The 25919-nt window shown below is 36.2% G+C and overlaps 2 protein-coding genes across 5 annotated transcripts in view; one reads left to right on the forward strand and one right to left on the reverse strand.

Moving 5' to 3' along the window:
• LOC141394146 (uncharacterized) overlaps positions 1-25919 on the reverse strand; it is a 143159-nt gene continuing 117240 nt past the window's right edge. Inside the window, exon 2 of one of the 3 annotated variants that reach the window (XR_012410263.1) lies at positions 1-1610. The gene's annotated coding sequence lies outside the window, so the exon portion shown is untranslated. Of the gene's footprint in view, positions 1611-1705; positions 1723-12838; positions 17117-25919 lie in introns of those variants that run through there. The other 2 variants (XR_012410265.1, XR_012410264.1) reach the window with 2 other exon arrangements.
• On the forward strand, positions 18049-24247 carry LOC141394147 (uncharacterized). 2 transcript variants are annotated; one of them, XM_073968085.1, is made up of 3 exons: positions 18049-18157; positions 21320-22285; positions 22354-24144. In XM_073968085.1, the coding sequence occupies exons 2-3, from the start codon at positions 21639-21641 to the stop codon at positions 22526-22528; spliced, it is 822 nt and encodes a 273-aa protein (XP_073824186.1). In that variant the 5' UTR covers positions 18049-18157; positions 21320-21638; the 3' UTR covers positions 22529-24144. The 2 variants fall into 2 exon arrangements, 1 of the variants encoding a protein (XP_073824186.1); XR_012410268.1 differs by lacking the exon at positions 18049-18157 and having other exon boundaries at positions 20828-22285; positions 22354-22612; positions 23800-24247.

Here is a 25919-nt window from a genome sequence, read left to right on the forward strand (position 1 = left end):
TTTTTTATTTATAATTATTTATTTATTTCATCATATATGATAAATACAAAGATTTTAAATAGATTATTTAAAGCACATCTAAGCTTAAAGTTTCTATGTATAGAACATTTAGTACAATAATTTTGGAAATCATTTAAAATCATTTTAGATTCTAAATTTATTACATAGGAATTGATATAACAACAAAAATATATACAGTGGAGTGAGAATATCCTCAACTGCATTGTAGTCGTCATTTCCATCGTTCCAATCTAAGCCATTTATGTGTTTCTTGCAGTAACAATTTGTGTTCCTTGCTCGCCCTTTAAGTTCTTTTTCGTTGAAAGGTTGACGGAACAAAAAATAATTTGGATGAACAGATGCACCTCATATGTTATACATATGCCACCTGCTTTATGAATATACTCTTATAGTTTCCATGAAGGTATTGAAAATCAGCCAATGCAATTTGTGTTCTATCAATTTCATACATCATCTTGGACGCTTAAAATTCGACTGGATGGAGTTTATGCGTTACATCTCAAATTTATTGTCACCGCTTACTTATCTCAATCAAAAATTTTAAACAAAGGTGTCCACAATTGTATGTGGAAAATTGATCTCTTTTATAATTATATGTTAGGTTTGTACCCAAATAGTCAATCACTTCCAATGGTGGTTGAAGATTCCCAAAACTATCATAATATTCAATATTATAATTATTTTTATAATATGCCACCCAATGTGTGCCAAATCCACTGTTGTCATCTAAATTTGTAATGCCGCATTCTTTGCGATAGGGGTTTTTAGGTAATGTATTCCGCATAAACACACCACTAAAGTGAGGTATATATATATTTTTTTTCAAAATCATAAATATGTGTATTAGTGGACCTTTGCGTAGCTGCTTTATCAGTTTTTTGGGGTATCATTCACATAAATACCCTAACCTTTTTTTGTATGGTTTTAAGTAGAGTCCTTTACCCATTGCTATGGCTTCAACTGTTCTGTTATGTCAAGTTTGCTCGTCTAATTGTTGTTGTGCTTTTTTAACATTTATAACCGCATTAGCAACTGCTGAACTACCCGATGCTAATGCACGCAATGCTCCTAGCCCAGTTAGAATCGGTATAAGGGGGAGAAATCCACCTGTTTTAAGAACTCTAATTACTCTTGGTATGACTACCTTCGACTTCTTTCCTAGGAATGTTTTTTGAATTTCTTTCTGTGCTAATTTATCAGAAGCATTAATATCAGTTGGCTTTGTACTTTTTAGAGCTGTTGTAGCATTCTTAACAGCATTTTTAAAAATCTTTTGACCTGCAATTTCTTTTAGGTTTTTATTTTTCAACCCCATACCAAGTTTCGTTTTTGCCTTCATGGCGTTTGTAACGAGATATGCGCTAAGTTTTTCACCAAAGCTACTATCTTTTGCTTTCACTCTTTCCCAAGCTCTCTCAGCCAATTCACGATCATCAATATGTCTTTGTTTAACATCTTTGTTTTGTTCATAAGCAATATCATGCGTTCTACATTCAGCATCCAATGGATTTATTCCTTTGTCTCCCCTTTCCAGTCGTTTGGCAAGTTTTGTTCCAGGTCCACAGAATGGTAGCCAGGTAGATGAAGTTCTACGGGAAAAGAATTTATTATCTTATTTACAAGTCCTTTTCCTTTAACAGATTTTTTCTTAATAACGTTATTTTTATTATAAACGTACATTTTGATACTTTTTTGCTAGCACTAAACAAAAAATAAAAAATTGAAATAAATATTCATTGTTTATAGAATTATTCGTTAGTAGTGAAAATGCGATTAATTAAACAACACGCTAAAATTTCTGTACAAAATTTTGATTTTATACAAAAGAAAGCCTCCAGACATAGTACTTTACTACCAAACACTATACTCGACTTAATTGTGGGACCCTGCGGAAAGACGAATGTAATGCTTAGCTTGATAGAGAGCCCTTCTTCTTCTTCTTTATTTGCCAATCCGTATTCGGACGTTAGCGATCATACAATTACAATTTAGTGTTACCACATTTAACTTAACTAATTGTTAATATTATTATACAATTAAATGACATGTTTTCTTCAATTATCAAAAGGCTTCGGTTTCTGGCGGCATTCAGACCCGTCCATTCTTTAATGTTATTTATCCATGATGTTTCTTTCCTTCCTCTGGGTCTTTTTCCTTCGATATTAGTTTGAATAATGGTTTGGAGAAGCTTATATTTTTCATTTCTCATTTAATGACCCAAATAGGATGTTTTTCTGGTCTTTATCGTACGTGTAACATGAAGTTCGGCATTCATGCGTCTAAGCACTTCCTCATTTGAGACACGATCTGTCCAGCGAATTTTTAAAATGGGACGATATATCCACATTTCAAGCGAATTTAATCTTTTCTGATCTGATACCTTTAACGCGGGTAAACGTTTTTTTGTAGTTAAAAATTAATTTCGTGCCATTTCAATTCTGCACTTTATTTCTTTCGACATATCCCACTCATCGTTAATCTGGACACCAAGGCACATAAATGTTTTTACTCTTTCTTTTTCCGTATTATTTATTAACATAGGTACATTTGTTTCCACATTCTTTCTGCTTAAAATCATAAATTTGGTTTTTTATGGTGATACGTAGTCCATATACCTCACTTGTTTTCGTGAGTGCATCCAATAATCGTTGTAGCCCCGCAAAACTACTTGCTAATAATGTTGTATCGTCGGCGTAACGAATATTATTAATAAGCGTGTTGTTTACAGCAATACCAATGTTCTTTTTAATCTTTTCTGATCTGATACCTTTAACGCTGGTAAGCGTTTTTTTGTAGTTAAAAATTAATTTCGTGCCATTTCAATTCTGCACTTTATTTCTTTCGACATATCCCACACATCGTTAATCTGGACACCAAGGTACTTAAATGTTTTTACTCTTTCTTTTTCCGTATTATTTATTAACATAGGTACATTTGTTTCCACATTCTTTCTGCTTAAAATCATAAATTTGGTTTTTTATGGTGATACGTAGTCCATATACCTCACTTGTTTTCGTGAGTGCATCCAATAATCGTTGTAGCCCCGCAAAACTACTTGCTAATAATGTTGTATCGTCGGCGTAACGAATATTATTAATAAGCGTGTTGTTTACAGCAATACCAATGTTCTTTTTAGCTATGGATTCTGCAAATATTTGTTCTGAATATATATTGAATAAAATGGGAGACAGAACGCATCCTTGTTTTACTCCCTTTGAAATTTGAACATTGTCAGTTGTCTCATCATCCACTTTAATATTTGATAACTGATTCCAAAATAAATTTTCGATGCATCTTATATCCCATTCGTCCAGCCCAATAGAAGCCAAGATATTCATCAGTTTGTCATGCTTCACCGTATCAAACGCCTTCACATAATCCACGAAGCAAAGAAATACGTAATTTTGAACTTCGCGACATTTTTGTATTAATACGTTCAGTCCAAGTAATGCTTCACGAGTTCCCATGCCTTCATTGAATCCAAATTGCGTCTGCCCCATATGTGCCTCACATAGTGGGTATATTCTTCTATGTATTATTTTTAGAAATATTTTCAGGACATGACTCATTAAACTAATTAATCTGAAGTCACCACACGCCTTCGCATTATTTTTCTTGGGTATTGGTATAAACGTTGATTGGAGCCAATCTTGCGGATATTCCCCTGTAATATAAATTTGGTTAAACAACTTCAATAACAGTTGTTTATTGTTGCCTTCTATAAGATTGAGTATTTCGACAGGTATATCATCAGGGCCCGGTGCCTTTTTGTCTTTTATAGATTTTATTATCGATTCTAATTCTTCCTCATTGATTAGTCTTTCTGGAAAGCCGATTTGGTGAGTATTGTTTAGGAGCTGAGTTCGACTTTCGTCTGTGAATAAAGTTCTGATATATGTTTCCCATAGGTTTTTCTTATCCTGACATTCGTAGTGGGCTACGTTATTATCATCGCAAATAAATGTGGACGTTCTTTTTGTGTAAATACCGGATGCATCTTTAATTTTTTTGTGGAGATTGAAATCGTCGTGAAGAAGTTGTAATCTTTCAATTTCCTGGCATTCCTTGTTTATTTGTGCATTTTTTCGGCACGGGTTGCGGTTTTGATTTCTTGATTCAATTCCCAATATGTATTTTTCAAAGTTAATATTTTGTATTTGCTTCATTCTTCGCGAAGTGCCCGTATTTCTTCAGTTATCCAGTCGTTCTTCTTACGTCTAGTTGTTGTTGTACCTAATACAACTTTCGACACGTTGTTGATGGATTCTTTTAAACTGTTCCATTGCTGTTCAATGTTATTTCCAATGATGTTTAGATTGTCGTTTATTTGATTTTTCATTGTTTGCCACGTAAAAGGGTCGCTAAGCCTTTAAAAATTGATTTTCTTCTGGGGATTTCTCTTGCGTGTTATCGCCAATTTTAAACTTATTTTACAAATTAGAAGGATGTGATCTGAGGGAACGTCAGCACCGGGATATGTGGAACATCTACTCACACACGAAGAATATCGCTTATTTATTAATATGTAGTCAATTTGATTTCTGACTATGTTATTATTGTTGTCTTGTGGCGACTTCCAAGTATATAATCGTCTCAGATGGAGACTAAACATAGTGTTACTAATTTTAAACTTATGTTCTTGGCAAAATTGGATTAGCCTTTCTCCTCTTTCGTTTCGTTGGCCTAATCCAAATTTACGTGTAACATCAGTTGTTTCTTCCTTTCCAACTTAAAATCCCCCAGTATTATTGTGATATCATGGGGTTTTGTCATTGTCAATACTTTTTCCACATCTCTGTACAATTGTTCTACCTCCTCATTTTCGCCATCACATGTTGGTGCATAAACTTGTATTACGTTCAAGTTAACAGGTTTTCCGTATATTGTGATCATCATCACTCTATCCGAAATCGGGAAATATCCTGTCACACTTGGTGCAATATTATGTTTAACTAATATAGCAACACACTTTCTGTGGATTCCGTCAACATTGCCTGAATGATGAACCTTTGTATTCTCAGAAAAAGAACTCTGAGCTTTCATTCCACCATGTCTCACTTATACCCAATATATCCATTTGTAGCTGTTTCATCTCGCTTATGGTGTCGTCCAGTTTACCAAGCTCATAAAGACTTCGAACATTCCATGTTCCAATGTTAAGTTTAATGATTCTTAGCAACCTCGTTTGGCCGGAAACTGAGGGCCGATTATTATTTTGAGTTTCCATTTTCATTGTATGATTTTCATGGGATATTACTTCAGTGGTTTCCCGTTGCCTTCTAAGGGGTTTGGAGTTTTCCATCTCCGTATTCAGCCGCTCCACTGGAGTGCAGACGCTGTTTGCGTCTAATGGATTAAAATTTGAAAATATCTATATTTACTCAAAATCTCTATATCATCCAACGTATGAATATCTAAAGAAATTAATCTCATCTGTAAAGGGGATGGGATTGTATACATTCACCAACAATGATGATGTAGTACAACCTGAAGAAATAAAATCAAATTCAATTATGACATTCGACAATGTTGCTTGCGATAAACAAAATAATATCAAAATTGTACTCTTTTCGTTGTCACTCAACAGAATGACTTTTTGTTGTGTTTTCGCTGATGGCTTTTTGGTCAGTTTTGATTAAATGATAATAAAAAAACTAGGATTTTATTTCATTTTCCACCCGACGTTTCGTTGGCTTTTTTCCAACTTTCTCAAGAGTGTGTATTGAAGGAATTCTGGTAACAAAATTAGAAAAATAACATTCATTTAACATCTTTTTTATAATTTCTGTAAATATTGTATTAGTTTTAACTTACATTATTCTAAATCATATTATTTTTATTTATTTTGTATATAAAAACGTGACTGCACGCACAAAAATTAAATGTAAAAGTTGGTATTTTAGTATTCAATGTGGAATTCTTGCCGCCGTCAGATTGTGATGAAATTGGCTTTGTACTGCTAACGGGGTTGATGAGTCTCGCAAGCAGCTGTGTTGAATCAAACAACACACACACACAGAACAACGAACATAACAGTGCAAAGTGAACTTCGGAACAACGAACAACTTAAAATCGTGTGCGCGAGTGAACATTCAAGTATAAAAAAAAAAACATTCGTTTAAAAAGTGAAATTGTGAAAACATGGAAACCGAAACCAATAACAGCGAAATTGGTGTTGAACAACTTGGTAGTGATGACGGCAAAACCGCTGTTGAAGATTTTACCAAAGTTACTTCCAAGAAGCGAGGAAAGAAAAGGCGAGGCAGCGCTGGAGATGTTTCATCTGATGAAGTCGCACGTGTTGAACCTACTATCGCCAAATTGCTGGAGGAATTGAAAAGCCTCCAAAATGAAAAACAAGCTTTGTTGGCTGAAGTCTCAACCATCAAGGAACGTCTGGATGAAACATCGAGGCTACTACAAAGTGCTGCTGATCGTGAAAACAGCTACATTCGATTAATAAATGCCCATGAAAAGAAAGCTAAGACTGGTGTTGTCCTCAATACTGTGCCAGCCGTGAGTGTAAAAGGCAATATGGTAATGGAATCTGCTTGCCCTCAACCAAGCAAGCCAGCCATGATTACTCCACCGGTGCCTCGGATCAACGTGCTGGGCGGAAACCGTTCATCAGATTTGAAGCCGAGAAAACCGCAAGTGAAGAATGATGTCAGCCAATCAGCTGTCATTCCTGAACCTGAAAAGAGCGAAGCTGCACCACCACCAACCTCGGCTAAAAACGCTGAGAAGGATGCGGAAACTTCAGCAATGAGGAAGAAGAAGGCCAAGAGGAAAGTAAAGGTGATATTTTCCAATGAGCCAACCAGCGAAGCTATCACAGATGACCAAATGGATACATCAGATAACGCAGCAGCGACTACGAAGGGCGCCTCGTCAAAAGCCAAGGGTAAGTCCGTTCCTGTCATAACTGCTTGTAATATTAATGTAAAAAAATGACTGACCTAATTAAAACAGAATTAGGGCACGAACATTTTGAGGTAGATTTAGCCAATAGGTCAAATACGTCCTTTCAGCTATATTCCTTAGAAGAAAGGGATCTCTTTGTTAGAGAGGGTGTGCATCACTTTACGTATTGCCCAAAAGATCAAACGCCCCACTCAGTGCTCATCGAGAACTTGACGGGTGACTTTGACAAGGAAGATGTTAAGGCAGCATTGACTGAGGCAGTGCCAAACCTTAATGTAAAGCAGGCATATAGGCTTAGCTATAGAGTTGTGCCAAAGGAACTATATGGAACTATCTCGTTCACTTCGCAGTTCCAATGGCCCATATTTTTTCTTTGTGCAAACTGCGTATACTTAACAGCACACGTTACATTTCATGATGTTACTCATACGTTTTGAAACTAGTACAAGGAACTAGGAACTAGATTACCCAACTCTACTTAGCTATAATAAATGGCTGGTTCATGTTAGTAGAGATTCAAACCTATCAGGGCTCTACAAGTTAAAATTTCTTCTCTTTGCTAAAGTTAGGGTAAGGAAAGATAGGAAAAAGGGCTTAACGCAATGCAGAGATTGTCAGAGGTTTGGGCACACATCCACAAATTGTGGGTTACACTTTAGATGTGTGAAATGCGCTGGTTCCCATGGACCACGTAATTGCCATATTCCCACCGGCACCCCCAAACCAAAGCTGATCGAAAAAGTTAGTGCTACTGTGGAAAAGATTATGGTTCCTGAGTTTACACTTAAATGTGGAACTGTGGCAAGGAAGGCCATTCGGCTAATGCCCGACAGTGTCCTAAACGGCAAGAATTGCTAGCAAAAATGAATGCTGCAACAGCTGTAAAGGCTCAACCTAAGGCACAGAATAGATTTGCTCGGAATAGTGGGATTGTTAAACCAGGACTTTCGTACTCTTCTGCAACAAATAGACAAAGTCTAAATAATAGCTTAGCGTCAGCTAGTATTAGTGTTGCGCCAGGAAATCACATAGCTTCTGCTAAAGAAAATGTAGAAATGAGCGAAGCCTTAAAATCATTTGAGGTATTCGATGGAATATGTAAAGAACATTTTAACAATGATTTCTTTACATGTTTTTCTATTTACATCACTTTGTTCTAATGACAAATTAAATGCATTTTTGCCAACATCAACTCCTTGGTTTCGAGGTCCAAGAGACACTTTCTCCGAGCGTTTCTGGATGACCATCGGCCGGAGGTGATGATGTTGGCGGGGCATAGATTGTCTGATCACCACAACTTAGTGATGGACGGTTATAGATGTTTTGTCCAAAAAAGAAGGGGTAGTCCAGGGGGAGGTACTGCTATTCTTGTGAAAGATTACATAAAGTGTGAACAGGTGTCAGTTGATACTGGTTCCATAGAAAGTGTTTGTGTGAAAATGACTAGTATTTATGGATCTATAGTGTTTTTAGTTTCTATGTATGCGAGACCGAGGGGCCCTCGTAAACTTCCGCAAAATGTCCTTGACATGATTAGTGAGAAAAAAACGGTTACGGAGAACTCTTCATCGTAAAAGTAACCCGGGTAGATACGAAACATTAAGAGCAGAAATCAAAAATATGGATAGGATTATACAGGGTGCTATAGCACAATATGAAAGTACCCTGTGGACGTCATTCCTTAATGGTATAATAATGAACGATAGAGTATATGGGAATGTCAAGGCAGCAGCTGGCATAAGGAGTGGTGCTATTCCCGATCTTATTGATAACAGAGTAGCACCCATCATCCTTAACGAGTGTAAAGCAAACAAAATTGCTGATAGTATCGAAAATTCTGGCATTTCTCATGACATTTCGGATGACAATATCCAAAGAGAAATTGCAGCCTTTGAGGACAGATCACCCCTGTTTAGGTTTTCTGTAGATTTCACTGCTGACAATAGTACTCGTTATAATACTAGTCTTTGGCATCAGCATAACTTCATATCCACTTCGGATATAGCCTCGGCCCTCAGACACAGGCCAAGGAAAAAGTCCAGCGGACCTGACGGTATTCCGTACATTGTGTTAAGGGCAACAGATACTGTCGCATGGCAAACCATTTGCGTGCTGTTTAACCACTGCATTAATCTGGGATACTTCCCGATTGCATGGAAGACGGCTATTACGGTCCCTGTCCTGAAGCCAGGTAAAGACCCTTCCATAGCTGATAGCTACAGGCCAATAAGTCTTTTGTCGGTATTTGGAAAATTATTTGAATTTTTCTTATTGAGAAATATTAATAATGTAATCGAAGATAGAGATATCCTCTGTGATAACCAATTTGGTTTTAGAAGGGGACTCTCCACTTCACATGCTCTCACAGTTCTAGGAGGCTACGTGAGCAAATGTCTGAACAACAGGCAGATTACCCTAGCAACCAGTCTTGATTTCGGCAAGGCCTTTGACAGTGTTTGGCATGAAGGGATAATATACAAAATGAGTAGATTAGGTTTTCACCATAATACCTGTCGCTTAGTTGCCGATTTTCTAAAAAAATAGGAAATTCAGAGTAAGAGTTAAAGAGACCTTTTCCACGGTTAGAGACGTTACAGCGGGGGTGCTACAGGGCTCTCTTTTGGGCCCAGTGTTGTATAATATATATTTGTGTGATATTCCCCAACCCCCCATGGGAGATCTCCTCCTCATATACGCCGACGACATCCTAGTCGCAGCGGCAGGAACGCATGCTGAAAACACAAACAGTTTTTTAGTAGATGGAGGTTAAAACTTAATGTCAACAAGTGTGAAGACATTGTGTTTAAAGGGTTAAAGAAATATCTCTATCCCAGTGCTAGAGGTTTTGAGGCAGCGCTCTCAATTGCAGGGCAACCTATACAAACCTCAAATCAGATTAAATACCTCGGAGTTGTTTTCCACTCGAAGTTTCAATTCATAGGACATGTAGACTACGTTTTGGCAAAAGCAAAGAGAATTTTCTGGGCATACCAACGTATAATAAGACAGTCGGGCGGTCTTAGCCAGGAAGTGAAATTATTGATCTACAAGCAAATTATAAGACCTATAATTGCATACGCTTTCCCTGTATGGTATAGTATCTCTTCTCATCAAATGGAACGAATCCGACAATGGGAGAGAATGGTTCTCAGGTCTTGCCTAGACATGAGACCCCAGTTAAATGAGAACGGTATTTGGAGGCTTCCTCACAATTCTGATGTATATCATAACACCCCTTTCGACAGGATAGACGTGTTTTTAGTTAGAAATGCGTTAAAGCATCTTGAAAAGGCGGCATATTTGAGCAATAGCCTTGTAGCTAACAGTCTTGAGCAGATTGTAAATGTTGAACACCTAATGGAGTCCAACTATCAGGCACCCAGCAGCCTTATTACATTAGATAGGGAAGGTCTACTGTATCTGGATGGAAACCTACAGTTCTATCACCGCAGATATAAAACCTTTGATATCTACAATACGGTTTACCAGGTCGCCCAGTGAATGACGAGGCGCCTTTCCTATTGTAAATACTTTATATTAGTCTGTAAGTTAGATTTTAAGTAAATAATAAAAGATTAAAAACTCCTTTTCTTTAAAATGATTCGTTTTTTATGGAGACCAAATGTATCACTAATAAAATTTTTTGTGTTAAGAATATAGTGCGTATATGCAAATTAAAATGTATTATAAATGTAAACTTAGAAAAATAGAAATATGCTAAGTAATCTAAGAACTATTGTTTGATGTAAGTTATCACATAATTGTCTATGAATTTTGAATCAATAAAATTGAAATTGAATTGAAATTGAAAAATTCTCTCAATAATAAAGAATAATTATAAGACAAGTATCGTAATACAAAGTAAATAAGTGAACAAGTACATTGTGAATATCAAATGAAAAGTTAAAGTGCCAAAAATTCTGTTGAAGACACAATAGATGTCTTCATATGAGACAGGACTTTTGTCTCAACAACTCTTCAACTGGCAAACGTGTTCTTCCCAACGGCACCATGCAGTCGACAGACCTACCTGCCGCCGGCAAATCTCAACCAGCGGGAAGACAACCACCTGCCATCAAAGTGACTGCTTGCCCAACAGCAGTCAATGACAACAAAGCTTCAAGCAGCAACACTGCCGTGCCGATGGAGCGAAGTCAACAGACTCATCAGTTGACTGGAAGGAAGTCACATACAACAAGCCGTCGCTGAAACGCAAAGGCGGCTCACAGTGTGACCAACACCTGGAGGATCTAGTTAGCCAGCTACAGCAAAAAATTTCGCGTTTGGAGAAAAGGAACGAGATATTGGATGCTGAACTTGCAAAACTTAAAACCATGCAAGACGAATCGGCGCAAAAACTGACATCGGCATATTAGCGATAATCGAGCTACAAACGCCACATCGCTCTGTTGAAAAGCAACAAGAACAGCACTTCAAATCAAGGTAATGCCAACATATTGATGGAAGACGCTGTCACGCCACCAAAGCAGGAACCAGCCGGCATACCACCAGTACCAATACCACGACTTAATGTCCTGAGCGCATCCCAACCTCCTGCAAAGACAACAAGTCTGCCAATGCAGCCATACAACCAACCAGCAGCACTGTACCACCAGCAAGTAATACGGCACACAATGGTTCAGGAATCAATTTTCCTGGCCAAAAATCAAAATTTTGTTTTGTCAAAGATATTTAATTTCTATATGGGATTCGATAGTAAACATATTGAAACTAAGGAAACCAAAAAATTAGGCCCAAATATTGTAAGGTGTGGGCGTGGCGTGCCCCTAAAGACGAGCATTTTCCCTATTTTTGGGAAATACGTAATTTTTGCAAATTTCTGGAGATAGAAGCTATTTCTCTGAAACTATAACAGTTATTGTGTTTATTGTTTTTTTGTAAGGTAGGTAGGATTGTGGCCTTTAAAAATCGTTTCAGTAAATTACCGTAGCGTTTACACAACATGATCTATTTTATTTTTCCTCGGGTACTAAATTTTATGAAATTCCAAATTTAGTGGACTATAACTTTTGTGGAACAACATGGAACAAAGTTCTGTTTTCACAGAAAGATGCCCGAAAGTCTCCTCTTCCAGCCCATTTATACTTTTGTACCCGTCCCGTTCAGTCCGTTTAACACTTTTTTCAATTTATTGAAATTACATGGGTAAAAATGTGTGTTTTTCTATACTGTTTCCATATGAATTACAGTTTTTTGACACAAATTACAACTTTTTTGAGTATATGAGTTTTTATACTAGTTATATAAGTTGTATTAAAACCCAAGGAGAATTTTTTTAATTTTTGAAAAAAATTAATTTTTTTTTTGTAAATTTTTTTTACAAATTTTTGAAAAATTTTTTTTTCGAAATTTTCTCGAATGTTTTTTTAAAGTTTTTTTGGTAATTATTTTGTTTATTTGTTGGTGTTTGACCATCTTTAATACATAGGAAGATATAAAAACCCCAAAAACACTCATATTTTGATGAAAAATAGTTAAAAAACTCAAAAGTTTAACTTTGACCTTGTTTTTCTCTGCAACTACCTGAAAGCTGATTGTGTTATCTGTCCAACAAAAAAAGAATTATGAATATATCTCTATCCGTTCAAAAGTTACAGAATTTTGACCAGGAAAAAACCATTCTGAACCACTGTGCGGAGAAGAAGGAGCCGCTTCAGCAAACTCTGACGACACACAGTGGCAAAAAGTACTGATCTAGCGTGCATAAAATAAAGGTCGATGTTTTATCGTATGTTTATCCATAATTTGGAAAAGAAAAACTTTAGATTGAACATTTTAATTATTTTTTTAATATATTTGGTAAACTTTTACGTATTTAACAATATAAATTATTATTATTATTGTTATTATTATTATTACTATTATTATATGTATCTTAAATATTGCGCAACATATATTTTATACAGTGTATACATTATTTCTTAAATACTAATCACTTTCAGAATTCGAGTTTTGATCTAATTTATTTTATAGCATTGGATCCTGTAGCAAATTAAGGACTTCTTTAGATAGCGGCTCACTATATCGATGATTGATAGATGTATTGCGAGACAGACTCGATATTTTCGGATCAGAAGAAAATAGGAGCCTGTTGAAATTGTTTCTTTACGACTAATTTCCGGGTGTACAGTTCCTTGTAATTCCGAAAGTACTTATTTCTGGATTCCATGGCCTCCTCAGACAACATTCCTATAGGCAAATCTGCACATTTTATTATATCAGCACCATGCATGTAGAACCAAGGATATAATTCAATGAAAAGAAAAAATGTTTCCACAGTAAACTGTTTAAATGATTCAGCATTAATAGCATATCCACAGTTCATGGTTGAAAGGATGGTACTAAAATTTGTAATTAATTTTTCATCAACACCAGTTATTGATGATGCTAAGCCAGGTTGGCTGAAAAAAAACGCCTAGATGTATTGCCATCGTTTGTTGTGCCGGATACTGACTTTGGAGTGTCAACAATAATGTAAATTTCTTCCTTCAAATCGATAATGATTCGTGCCTTCCTTTCTTCAAGAAGTGCACTATCCGAGCTATTAACTTTCCTTTTGTTCAAATCCAGTCTACACGAAATGTGCAAAATGCATTCCAAACATGGAATCCTTGCGTGTGAGGTAGACAGGCCGTATTCGTATAAGTTGACATTTGGTGTAAATGACGAAATTTTGTTGTAATCATTCATTACTTTTGATGTTGCTCCGTAAATTCCACTTGATTGAGCAGATGATTCCGATATAGCGCTGAATACCTTACCGTCGATCATTGTTAAATAGAATATGTGGTTTACTTCTATGTCTGGATCGTCCACTTTTGTAATAACAATATTTCCAATTTGTTCCTTTATAAAATTCACTCCTGTTTGGATTAAAGATGTGGTTTCCTCTTCATAACAGATTTTAATAGGACGACAAAAGCGTGTAGAGCGAGGACGGGGATTTTGCCATGCTATTATTATTATTATTGTAAACAGATATTCACCTGTTGTATTGCCAGGAATTTGTTGTTTGTATATAGAGTGGCACCGAACTGCCATCGCAACCCCATTTGTAAATCATTGTAAATTTCCTAAGTGATGTTTTTTCCATTGCATTTGAAATACCTTCTCTTTGTTCTTCAACGGTTCTTGATGTTGTATAATCAGCTTATGCTTGTAAACTAACTTCAGCAAATACATCAGTTACCTTTCTGTCGGATTCCTTAGGATAGCATCTTTCCTTGGCTTCTCGTAAATGTTCGCATTTCTACCTTTGCGCCCGATTGCATGAGCATGTAGGAATTTTTAGTGTACCCGCCATCAACAAACAGTACCAGGGCTTCTTCTGGGGTGTATGGAGTAGAAAGAATTTGGGCGTGATTTAAATTTTATTTTAAATTTGTAGCAGTTGTTGGTGATTTTTCGATCGCATCTAGAATTTTGGCTGCATCCCTTTTACCGGACTTGTATGAACTCACTCTTGCAGGGAGTAATAATTCTTCTCTGGTAGTATTTTGGACAAGTGTGGATACCTTTTGCACCTTCGTTCGTGTAGACGCTTGACTAAACGATGGACATCCATCTAGTCCACGAAAGTTGATTTCACAATCTGATTCCGTCTCAGTCGGGTTTTCATTTAAATCAATATGTTTGCTTAACCAATTTCCATGGTGACGCTCCATTTGTTTTGGCTTCCTTCTGGCGGCAATCCATTTAATTTTAAATTGTGTGCATGGCGTCGTAACAATCTGACAAGTCTTTTTAACTCGTGCATCGTCGGCAGTATTGACTTCAAGTGTAAGTAATAAATGCCAGTCTAATCACACCAAAACATATACCGGTAAACTCTAGGGTGGAACCGATTAGTGCAGCTATGGATTCGTTCGATATTTTTAACGAAACTTGCAATGATACCTTCGGTAAATATTCCTTTACCTGTATTACTAAAGTCCGAAAATATTCCAAGGACATTCAAAGTCTAGATAAGGAGAGCCAAGCAAAAGTGGTGGGTGGCATCCTAACATCTCTGACTTTCGATTATTAGACAGCTTAAATGCATATTCGCTAATATCAACTATTTAGTGTCGAGGCGAAAAAAATTTTCTTACGCTTGTTTCTTAACGAACATCGGCATGAGGTGATGATGTTAGTAGAGCATATGATGCCTGTTCATCAGGCATTTTGCAGAGAAGAGGTGACGTTTCAGGTCGCGGTACTGCCATCCTTATCAAGGACGATATTAGACGTGAACAAACCGATATCGGCTCCGGTATTATAGGAAAAAACGTGTATCAGATTGTATAGGGCTAATGGGACTCTCTCCATTTGGTGAGCATGTATTGTAGAGTCACAGATATCTTAGAAACAGCTGATTTCGAACGTCTCCGATTTCTCGGCAGAAACGGCGATATGCTAGTGGGTGCTGAACTCAACGCGAGGTACATAAGCTGGGATGGTGCCACGACATGCTCCAAGTGTAGAAAGGTGCATGACTTTATTCTAGGTTGCCCGCCCTAATAGTCATCCCAACCGACGGACATGCCAGGGTTAGCAGAGAGTCTCAGTCCAACATCGCCATAGTCATGAAGGTCCTTGAGATTAGGCCAGAGCGTCGAGAAATTCAAACTTTCTACGACTATAAAGGCATAAATAAAAGGCGACTCAACAGAACCTTAGCAGAAGAAATACCATCGTGCACTCTGCCAATAGATAGAAATGTCACAACATCAGACACTGACCATTGAGAATTTGCAGATATCTTTAAAAGAGCCATGGAAGACTCGATCCCCAAAACACGGCCAGGTTAGAGGGGTTTAAGACCACTACCGCCCGATATTCTGAACCTTACCAGGCAGAAAAACAGGCTCAGGCGAACTCTTTTTCGCACGGGAAACCCTGGTCGATTTGATACTATTAGGGCAGATATAACAAATCTGGATAGAATCATTCAGGGAGCCATTGGGCAACATGAGAGCGAAAAATGGAAAAAGTTCCTGAATAATAACGAAATAAATGATCGGGTATATAGCAAAGTCAAGGCCGCTGCAGGTATAAAACGCAGCGTTATGCCCGATCTAATTTACGATAACGGTGTCCGTATATCCCTTGAAAATAATAATGAAAACAATTGCCGAATGAAACAGATTTTCTGAAATCAAGGAAATTAAAAAAAGGTTGGATAATCTTTCTACTCGTAAACCTCTAGAAATGTATTTACAGGAGTCCCATAGGGTTCCCTTTTGGGGTCTGTCCTGTTTAATATATTCTTAAGCGACATCCCCCAAGCACCAAAGGGTGATTTACTGCTTATATACGCTGACGATATTTTCATCACTGCGTCAGGAGCTCACTGCACAAATACAAACGTGCGTTTTAATGTATACCTGCAGGTTCTCCATAGGTATTTCTGTAAATGGAAAATTTGCCTGAACATTAACAAATGCGAAGGCATAGTTTTCAAGGGGCTGAGAAAGAACTTATTCCCTAACTCCATGGGATTTTATGCAACACTCCATATTGGGGGGTCAAGCAATTAGTGTGTCCGACAGACTCAAATACTTAGGGGTAGTTTTTACATCCAACTTCCAGATTGTCGTTCACATAGACTATATACTTGGAAAAGCCAAGGAACTGTTTTGAACGTGCCAAACAATAATTTGTAGTTCAGGTGGTCTTACCCACGCGGTTAAGGTACTGATATATAAACAAATTATTCGACCGATCTTGGCCTACGCCTTCCCTGTATGGTACGGAATCTCCTCTAGTCAAATGGAAAGAATTCGTATCTGAGAGAGAGGGGTACTAAGATCGTCTTTAGATCTGAAACTTATACAAGGTGGTGATGGAACATGGCGTTTGCCACCCAACTCCCGTATACCACGACACCCCTTTTAAAAGGATTGATGTCTTTTTAATGAAGAGCGTTCTCACTTTGCTTGATTAGTTCTCATATTCCGAAAATACCCTTATTATTGACAGCCTTTGGGATAGTTTCAATAGCATAGATGACCTTTTGGAGGCAAACCACCTCCCTCAAATTGCATTACAATGTCGAATAGGGAAGTTCTGTTATATAATAATGACCAACTCATGTTTTATCACCGCCGGTATAAAACTTTTGACATATACAGTACCGTCTACCAGCCAGCCCAGTGGCCGCTAGTGCATCCTGTAAATATGTAAATAAACAATATTTATTAGGTTTGTAATTAGTTGGTAAGACAAACAAAAATGAAAATGTTTATAGACTCCTTTATAAAAGACTCTTTTTTCGGGAGAATAATATTCTTGAATAATAGCATATAAAAGAAAAATAAATTAATTTAACTTTTTTAGTATTAAGGATATGTTGCATACGTGCTGCAACATATGTATTTATGTACCTGTATTACAAAAATAAATTTAGAAGAATAATTTTATGCTAAATAGACTTAAGAATTAATGTTAGACGTAGGTAATATGAAAATTTTAATCCAAATAAAATTGAATTAAAAAATTCTTCTCTTAATAACGAAACAATAACAATTTAATAGTACACATAAATTTGGGAGTATATTTGTTTTACAATAAGCTAAAAAGGGAAGTGACGATGGAGCAGAAATCAGCTGATACACCAGGTGAATGGAAAATGGTATCATACCCGAAGCCGTTACTAAAACGCAAAGGCGGCTCTCCGTGTGACCAGAAGCTGGAATCAACTATTACCAAGCTACAGCAAAATATGCAGAAACTAGAGAGTAGAAATGAGTATTTGGCAGCAGAACTTGCATCCATGCAAGCAGAATCAGCCAGGCAGCTTACTTTTGCACACTCTCTGGAAATGAGCAGCAAACGCATCATAGCCCGTCAAGAAAAAGAAGTCGCTCAGTTGAAAGGCAACAAGAGCAGCACATCAATGGATTATGAAAATGCTAACATTTTGGAGGAAACCGCTGTCACATCGCCAGTGCAGAAGACAGTGGACACAGCCAGTGTCACGCATCAATATCTTGAGCGCAAGCCGAACGCTATCCATGACGACAACTAAGAAGGATTCAACAAACCATCAGCTCGACATTCAACTGCTGCAGCTACATCATCTTCAACTATCTGAAGAACAAGAAACCCAGGCGCAAAGTTACGATCACCACAACTAATGATCAAATGGATACAAGTCCCGAAAATGTGATACCCATTAAGGACACTCCATCTAATTCACCTGGCAAAAGCGGTAAGTCGATTCCCTCTATATCGACATTTAATATTATCGTTAAAATCATGACACGATATATTGTAACAGTGTTACAACACGACGATTTTAAAATCTCGGTTATCAATGACAAAAGGTCTTATTTTCATTTCGTCCCACTAGAAGACCATGAGAAAATAAGGGCACTTTTTGTAGAAAAAGGGTAGCGTTTTATACTTTTGCACCAAAAAATCAATCCCCCCATTCCATTATCATGTCTAGATTGACCTCTACTTACGATAAGGCGGACAGTGAGGAGGCTAAACTTAAAATTAGACGTTAAAAATGTAGCAAAATTTGACTATCAGAAATGGATCATCCAAATGGGAAAAGGGTCAGGCATTAAAGGTATTTTTAAAATCCGTAAGTTTCTTAACTGCAACATAGGGCTGAAAAAGACAATATGAAAGGCCTTACGCAATGCCACAATTATTCGAACAATTATTGCATGACGTTTTGGTGTGTAAAATGTTGTGGGTCCCATGTCACCGCCAACTGCCTTATTCCAAAAGGCACGCACATACCCAAATTAATCCCTGTTACACATAATAAGATCACAGGTGAATCAGTTATAGATACCAAAACAGGTAAATTTATTATGAGGCCAGATTTCACACTTTTGTGTGTACATTGTGGGAAAATCACTTATTGCTAAACAAAAAATAGCTAAAGATGAAACATCGGAAAACACTTTCCCCGTTAATAGTGGGAAAGTGAACCTTAGTATGTCATATGCCAACATTTGCCTGACAGAAAAGGTCAATGCAAATGCTACTCAATCCCTACAGTGCGAACACCAGTAGGAGATGCTATGGACTTTTTTGAGAAATTCGATGAGATCTGCACACAGTTCTTTGGACAGATTTTTTTACATGTCTACACAAAGCCGTAGGTACACCAAGGATTTCAATTAAAATAAGAAAAGCCAAGCCAAGGTTGGCATCCTAGCTACTCTCAGTTTTAATGATTAGACAGCTTAAATGCATATTTGACAACATTATCTCCTTATTGTCGAGGCGTAAGAAACATCTTACATTTGTTCCTAGCAGAACATCGACCTGATGTGATGATGTTGGCAGAACCTATTCATCAGAACGTAGAGGTGGTCGACTACAAATCCTTTTTCCAGCGAAGAGTGGACGTGTCGCGGTACTGCCATCCTTGTTAAGGATGTCATTAGATGCGAACAAGTTCGATTCGACTCTGGGACTATTGAGAGCACCTGTGTAAAATTAAATAGGACGAACGGGTCTACACTCCACATAGTGAGCATGTACTGCCGATCCACAGATAATATTGAAAACACAGACCTCGCATTTCTACGACTGCTGGCCAGAGATGGAGACTTATTAGGTGATGCTGGCCTAAACGACAGTCACATAAGCTATAGTAATGAAAATCCTTGATATGGTACCTGAACGTCGAGAAAATAGAACCTTCTGCGACTGTAGCAAGATTAATAAAGATTTCCTCTACAGTAACGTTCATATACGTAGGTAATTCACAACTATCAAGACCTACCATGAGCTGGCGCTCTCCCATTCTTTTCTCGCCCATTTGTACATGAATTTGGATCGCTCTAAGGTCGAGCTCAAAGTCAAATTCGGTAGATGTATCTAACGCGGAGAAGTATGCGAATAAAAATATCTATGAATGAGCAGGAGGACTCGTTCAGCCTAGAAGGGATATCGGGTCCTATCACTATAAAGTCAGGACAATTACGTAATAGGTTATATAGGATCCCCCACTTGTATTTCTCGCGTTGACACCCACAAGTAATGTTTGCATTTAAATCGGAGCCTATAAGAACGTCTCCACTGTCATATAGGGTAAACATTTGATTTAGATAGTGTTTCTTAGTAAGAGACACTAGGGAATTCATGTCGACAAATATGACTTTAAAATTTAACATCCGTTTTCACCGTGACTCTCCAGGCGTCGAACACATCCAGATGACATTGTATGTAATATTTTAAATATAAATAAATAAATTGATAATTGGGGGTAATATACCCTAATCGCCGACAATTGAAACACTGTATAATGTCACGTCCGTGGTCTTTACGGATCGTGACATTCCAGTACCGTTTGCCTTTAGGAGCCCTAAAATATCCAAGCTCTTGGTTACACGTAAGAGCCATAATCGTAGGATACGCTGGTAAATCAAAAAATTTTAATATTGAGGCCGGATTTGTTTTCTAAAATATCGACACTTGGGTATAAAAAGTTTCTTGTTGAAAAACAAGAAACAAGGGAACTGATGAAGTTCTGTGGCGAGATCTGAAACTATAGTCTTCCCTGCCTTACCCCTTGGTAAACATCGCCAATGATGAAATAGAGTTCTAGGGCCTGAAAACGTTTAGGAAAGGATAATTTCAGTATCTTATAAGCGTTTCATACATTAACATCTTAGCACACTCGTAAATATTGAAAAACTAAAAATGACATCATATACATGCGAGTCTTGTTTCATTACCTTTGCTATTAAGCGTGACTATTCAAAACATGTTAACAAGCATTGTAATATTTGCAAAAAATTCTTCAATAATGCGTATGCTCTTAAATTTCATCGTAAGAACTAATTTAAGTGCTAATTTACACCAACAGTATGGACAAAGTGTAAGCAATTATATTCAAAATGTAACCCAACGTGTTCAACTTATATTTAATAATATGCAACAAGCAACACAAAATCATAGGGTGGACTATTATAATATAGCGCAGCAATCTTTACAAGTCCGTTACAGTTATCATAATAATATGCATGGACCTATGCAAAATCAATTTATTCATAATTATATGCATCAACATTCGCAAAATAAGTTTGGGGGGTATTGCAATATTATGCAACAACAATTAGAAACCCCATATATAGACTATAATTACATTATGCAAACACCTACCTCAAGTGTAAATGCACATCCTGAACAAAACAATTATGCATATAATATGATCCACCTACCTTCGTTCTATCATCCTTCCATCCAACTACCAACCATCCAACAACCTCTAATGGGACAACCCATCATCAATCAACCATACAACCAACAACCCTCCACACTACAACCTGTAACCCAAGAGCCCATCACCCAACAACCCATCACACAACCTATCATACAACAAGCTACAATCCAGCAACACCAGAATAATGAGCAAGTTAGTAACAGAAACTGCAATGAATGCAAAAAATAGTGCAAAATATGTCGGCTCATATTCGTAGTGATGATCACCGACATGTTGTTAGACAAATTTTTGGAGGAAATATAAATATTGTAAGAAACCCCTTTGGCAACAACATTGTCACATACGAATATATACAATAGTAGGATATTATTGCACAATGAATTTTTGTCAGAAGCGTGGAACCCGATAAGTAAATTGATCAAGGAGAATCAATCTAATGAGACCCCAATTAAATTTAATATAGAGCTTGTAAGTGAATACGTAAAGCCAACAAAAGAAGATGAGAGTACAACAAATAGAAACCAAGATGATGGTCCTTCAACAACCCGAAAAACATTTTGTCTCATCCTCCAAAATGTCGTTGTTATGTGGAAGTGATGATATTAATGATGCTTTGGTAAATCACCACATACTTAGCAAAATGTCAGAATTTCAAGAAAGAGATTCAGGCTGGGCTTTGGCGAAAATATTAAAGCTTGACATAAATACAAATAAAGCTAAGATAACACGTGGCTCACTATATATCAAGACACCAAATTCGTTATCTAAAAAGAATGCATGCCTGAACATAAGAAACAACGATGAATTTTGTTTTAAATTCGCTGTGGTGGCAGCATTGGGTAAACCGGCTATGGGGGATGAAACGAATCCTGAAGCATACAATATTAATGTAAGGCTGGAAGTTATCACTCTTCAATCAGGAATGATTGTAGATTTTAGAGGTCTAAGTTTCCCAATGGCTCTAAAGAGCATCAAAATATTCGAAGCCAACAATGAAAATATAAGTGTAAATGTATTTGGATACGAAAAGAAAAAGATTGCTAGACCTTACTACCTAACAAGGAAAGAAAAATGTCATCACATCAATTTGATATTATTGCATGAGGTAGACAAATACCATTACATATGGATTAAGGATTTTTCACGGTAATACAACATAATTATATACTAACTGAACATTTCTAACTAATAAATTTACATTTGTTTTCTTTCAGTTTAATACGATCACAATTAACAAATCATCATGGTGCTATATATTTTTGCAATGGGTGTGTACAACATTTTACAGTTAAAGCAGTATGCGATAAACATAAGGAGGAGTGTGGTGGCGTAGTGTCCGAAGTACCTGAACCCGGAAACAATATCCTCAAATTTAAGGATTATGATTAGCAAGAAAGATTGACCTTTGTTATATATGCGGATGCCGAGTGTGTTTTAGAGAACTGTACAACTGGGAGCAGCAATACTAAAACGGTAACTGAAAAGAAACATGTATATTAAGTGTAGTTTTGATGATAGATTAAGTAAATAATGTTCGTAAAGTGGCCCCAATGCGGCAAGAAACTTTTTAGAAAACCTAATTAGGGATTGCAAATTTATATACAATAAACATTTGTCTAAAACTGTAACTATGGCTCCTTTAACGCTGGAAGAACTAAATGAGTTTACAAGGAGCAGGGTATGTCATATCTGCAAACAAGAATTAGGTACTGACAGAGTAAGGGATCACTGCAACTGTAATATATAGTACCCAGATTTATACCAATTTTATTTCACAATTTTTCGAAATATGACTGCCATAAATAAATTTAGATGGCAACAGTGGATCTGGCACACATTGGGTGGCATATTATAAAAATAATAATAATATTGAATATTATGATAGTTTTGGGAATCTTCAACCACCATTGGAAGTGATTGAGTATTTTGGTACAAACCTAACATATAATTATATAAGAGATAAATTTTCCACATACAATTGTGGACACCTTTGTTTAAAATTTTTGATTGAGATAAGTAAGCGTGGACAATAAATTTGAGATGTAACGCATTAACTCCATCCATTCGAATTTTAAACGTCCAAGATGATGTACGAAATTAATAGAACAAAAATTGCATTGGTTGATTTTCAATACCTTCATGGAAACTATAAGAGTATATTCGTAAAGAAGCTGACATATATATGTGGTGCATCTGTCTTTCCAAATTATTTTTTGTTCCGTCAACCTTTCAATGAAAAAGAACTTACAGGACGAGCAAGGAACACAAATTGTTATTGTAGGAAACACGTAAATGGCTTAGATTGGAACGATGGAAATGATGACTACAATGTAGTTGAGGATATTCTCAATCCACTGAAGGATTACAAATATATTTTTGTTGTTGGGCGAGCCAAGAAAATATTTTTAGAAAAATATACCAATTGTTATAAATGTAGAATCTAAAATGCGTTTAAATGATTTCCAAAATTATTATACTAACTGTTCTATACATAGAGACTTTAAGTTTAGATGTGCTTTAAATAATGTATTTAAAATCTTTGTATTTATTGAACAAAATTGGCAAAATATTAGTGAAATCATATATGATGAAATAAATAAATAATTACAAATAAAAAACAATTGTTTTATTTTTTAAAAATTTTATTTATGGAATTGCAGGTAGTAAGTGTAAAACACAGCATGAAAATTGTCGCAATGGGATTCACAGCTTTACTACAACAAACATCTTGAGAAAATTCAGGAAGTAACAAATCCAAAAGTTTACGTTCAATGGGAATATTTTTGGTGATACGCCTTCTCATTATTGGACACTGGTATGACAAAAGTAAATGTTCTGCTACTGGACAATCTGTTTGCTCCCAACGATGAATATCAACTTTACAAAAATAACATCTGGTTACATCTGCTACTCCGGTATAAAAAAGTCCAAGCGCAACCGTGGTTTTAGTATCTGGATACGGTAGTGGCCAATTATTAAAAGATTTCACTCGTGCATCTTCTCTGTTAAGACGAGACATTTTTCTAGTATGAGCTCTACTTACAAACTATTTTATGAAGTTTATGTTTTTTTAATAAAATAAAAACAATGAAAGTTTTACTCGAAAAATATTTCTTTATTATTTATAAAATATAAACGCTTAATATGTAGGAAAAACATATTTAGTTTGCTCTAATTGATTTAATTCCAATTTGTACATGGTGTTTTCACTTTCATTTCGCAATGGTAACTTTGTTATACAATATCCACCAGAACCCAATTCTCGAACATGTTCATCTCCAAGTGACATAAACTTTTCGGGTAGGTATAGTATTCCATCTTCTAATTTTAAAACAATTCTTTCTCCATATTGGTCATGGTTTTGTATGCTTCGCTGATTAAATAATCCTGTTTTTCCATCAAGTCCTTTATCCTTATTATTCTTTTATGGTTAAAGGAGTTGAACAAATTATTTAAATTGGAATTAGACATCGCTGCTTTCACACTTTTTCTAAACTAGCTTTTATATTAGATTATTCCCCTATTTATATAAAAAATATGAGTCATGATTATATTTTTTCTCTTTTTTCACCCTTCTCTCCTAATCACTCCTCCCCTCTTTAGCATCACATGAATAAAAGAAAAATTTTTTAATTTTACTCTTTGGTTTTTATTTGTTGAATTTACATATTCTATTTGTAGTAGGAAAGATACAACTCCCTCCCTTCATACCCACCAATCGCTTACGAACCCCCACAATAAAAGAAAAAGTTTTTTGTTATTTAGTTCTTTATTTATTGAATTTATTTTAAATATTTTTGAATATTGATGTTTCTCCAACCACCCCTCCCTTCTTCTCTCAGTAATACCCAATAAATAAAAGAAAACGTTTTTATTTTTAATTTTTGTTTTTATTTAAAAGATTTAAAAATTCTCTTAAAAGTACTCTAAAATTTATATTTTCTATTTTATTTTCCGAGCTATCAACTATTCTAATTAATTCTAATATATTACTACTTATAATATACTCCATTTCGTACAGAAATTCTTCTGTTATTATTATAACATCCTCAACGGATATTATTTCAGCTCGCTCTGGTAGACTCCGCCTTATGGCATCAATGTCATATTCTTCCTCGTCCAACGTTATTGACTCAGTCTCCACATTTTCGTCAGAGTAATTTCCCATATCACCCATATCAATATCCTCCAGGTATTGACCCAGTTCTTCTATGGCATAGTTAGTTAGCTGCCCTCTCGAACTGTAAATCGGCCTCAAAGTTATTCACTGCTTCAACACATACTGCTTCCTCCTCCAGCTCCAATTCTACTTCCTCAGCAGCTTTAACACACTCCATTTCAAAATTATTATTTTTTGAATGCATTATATCGTTTTTATTTTTTAAATTAAAGATTAACTTCACTTTTAATCCTTTGATGGATTTTTTGAAACTGAATATAGTTTTCAAGCCAAGCTTATCTTTCATATAATTATCCTTTTCAAAAAATCCTATGAAATTATGCAAACACCTACCTCAAGTGTAAATGCATTAAATAATACACATCATGAACAAAACAATTATGCATATAATATGATCCACCGACCTTCGTTCTATCATCCTTCCATCCAACTACCAACCATCCAAACTCTAATGGGACAACCCATCATCAATCAACCATACAACCAACAACCCTCCACACTACAACCTGTAACCCAAGAACCCATCACCCAACAACCCATCACACAACCTATCATACAACAAGCTACAATCCAGCAACACCAGAATAATGAGCAAGTTAG

This window comes from Musca autumnalis, unplaced genomic scaffold, assembly GCF_047663935.1.
Source record: "Musca autumnalis isolate F117 unplaced genomic scaffold, ASM4766393v1 scaffold_2, whole genome shotgun sequence".
NCBI classification, from domain to species: domain Eukaryota; kingdom Metazoa; phylum Arthropoda; class Insecta; order Diptera; family Muscidae; genus Musca; species Musca autumnalis.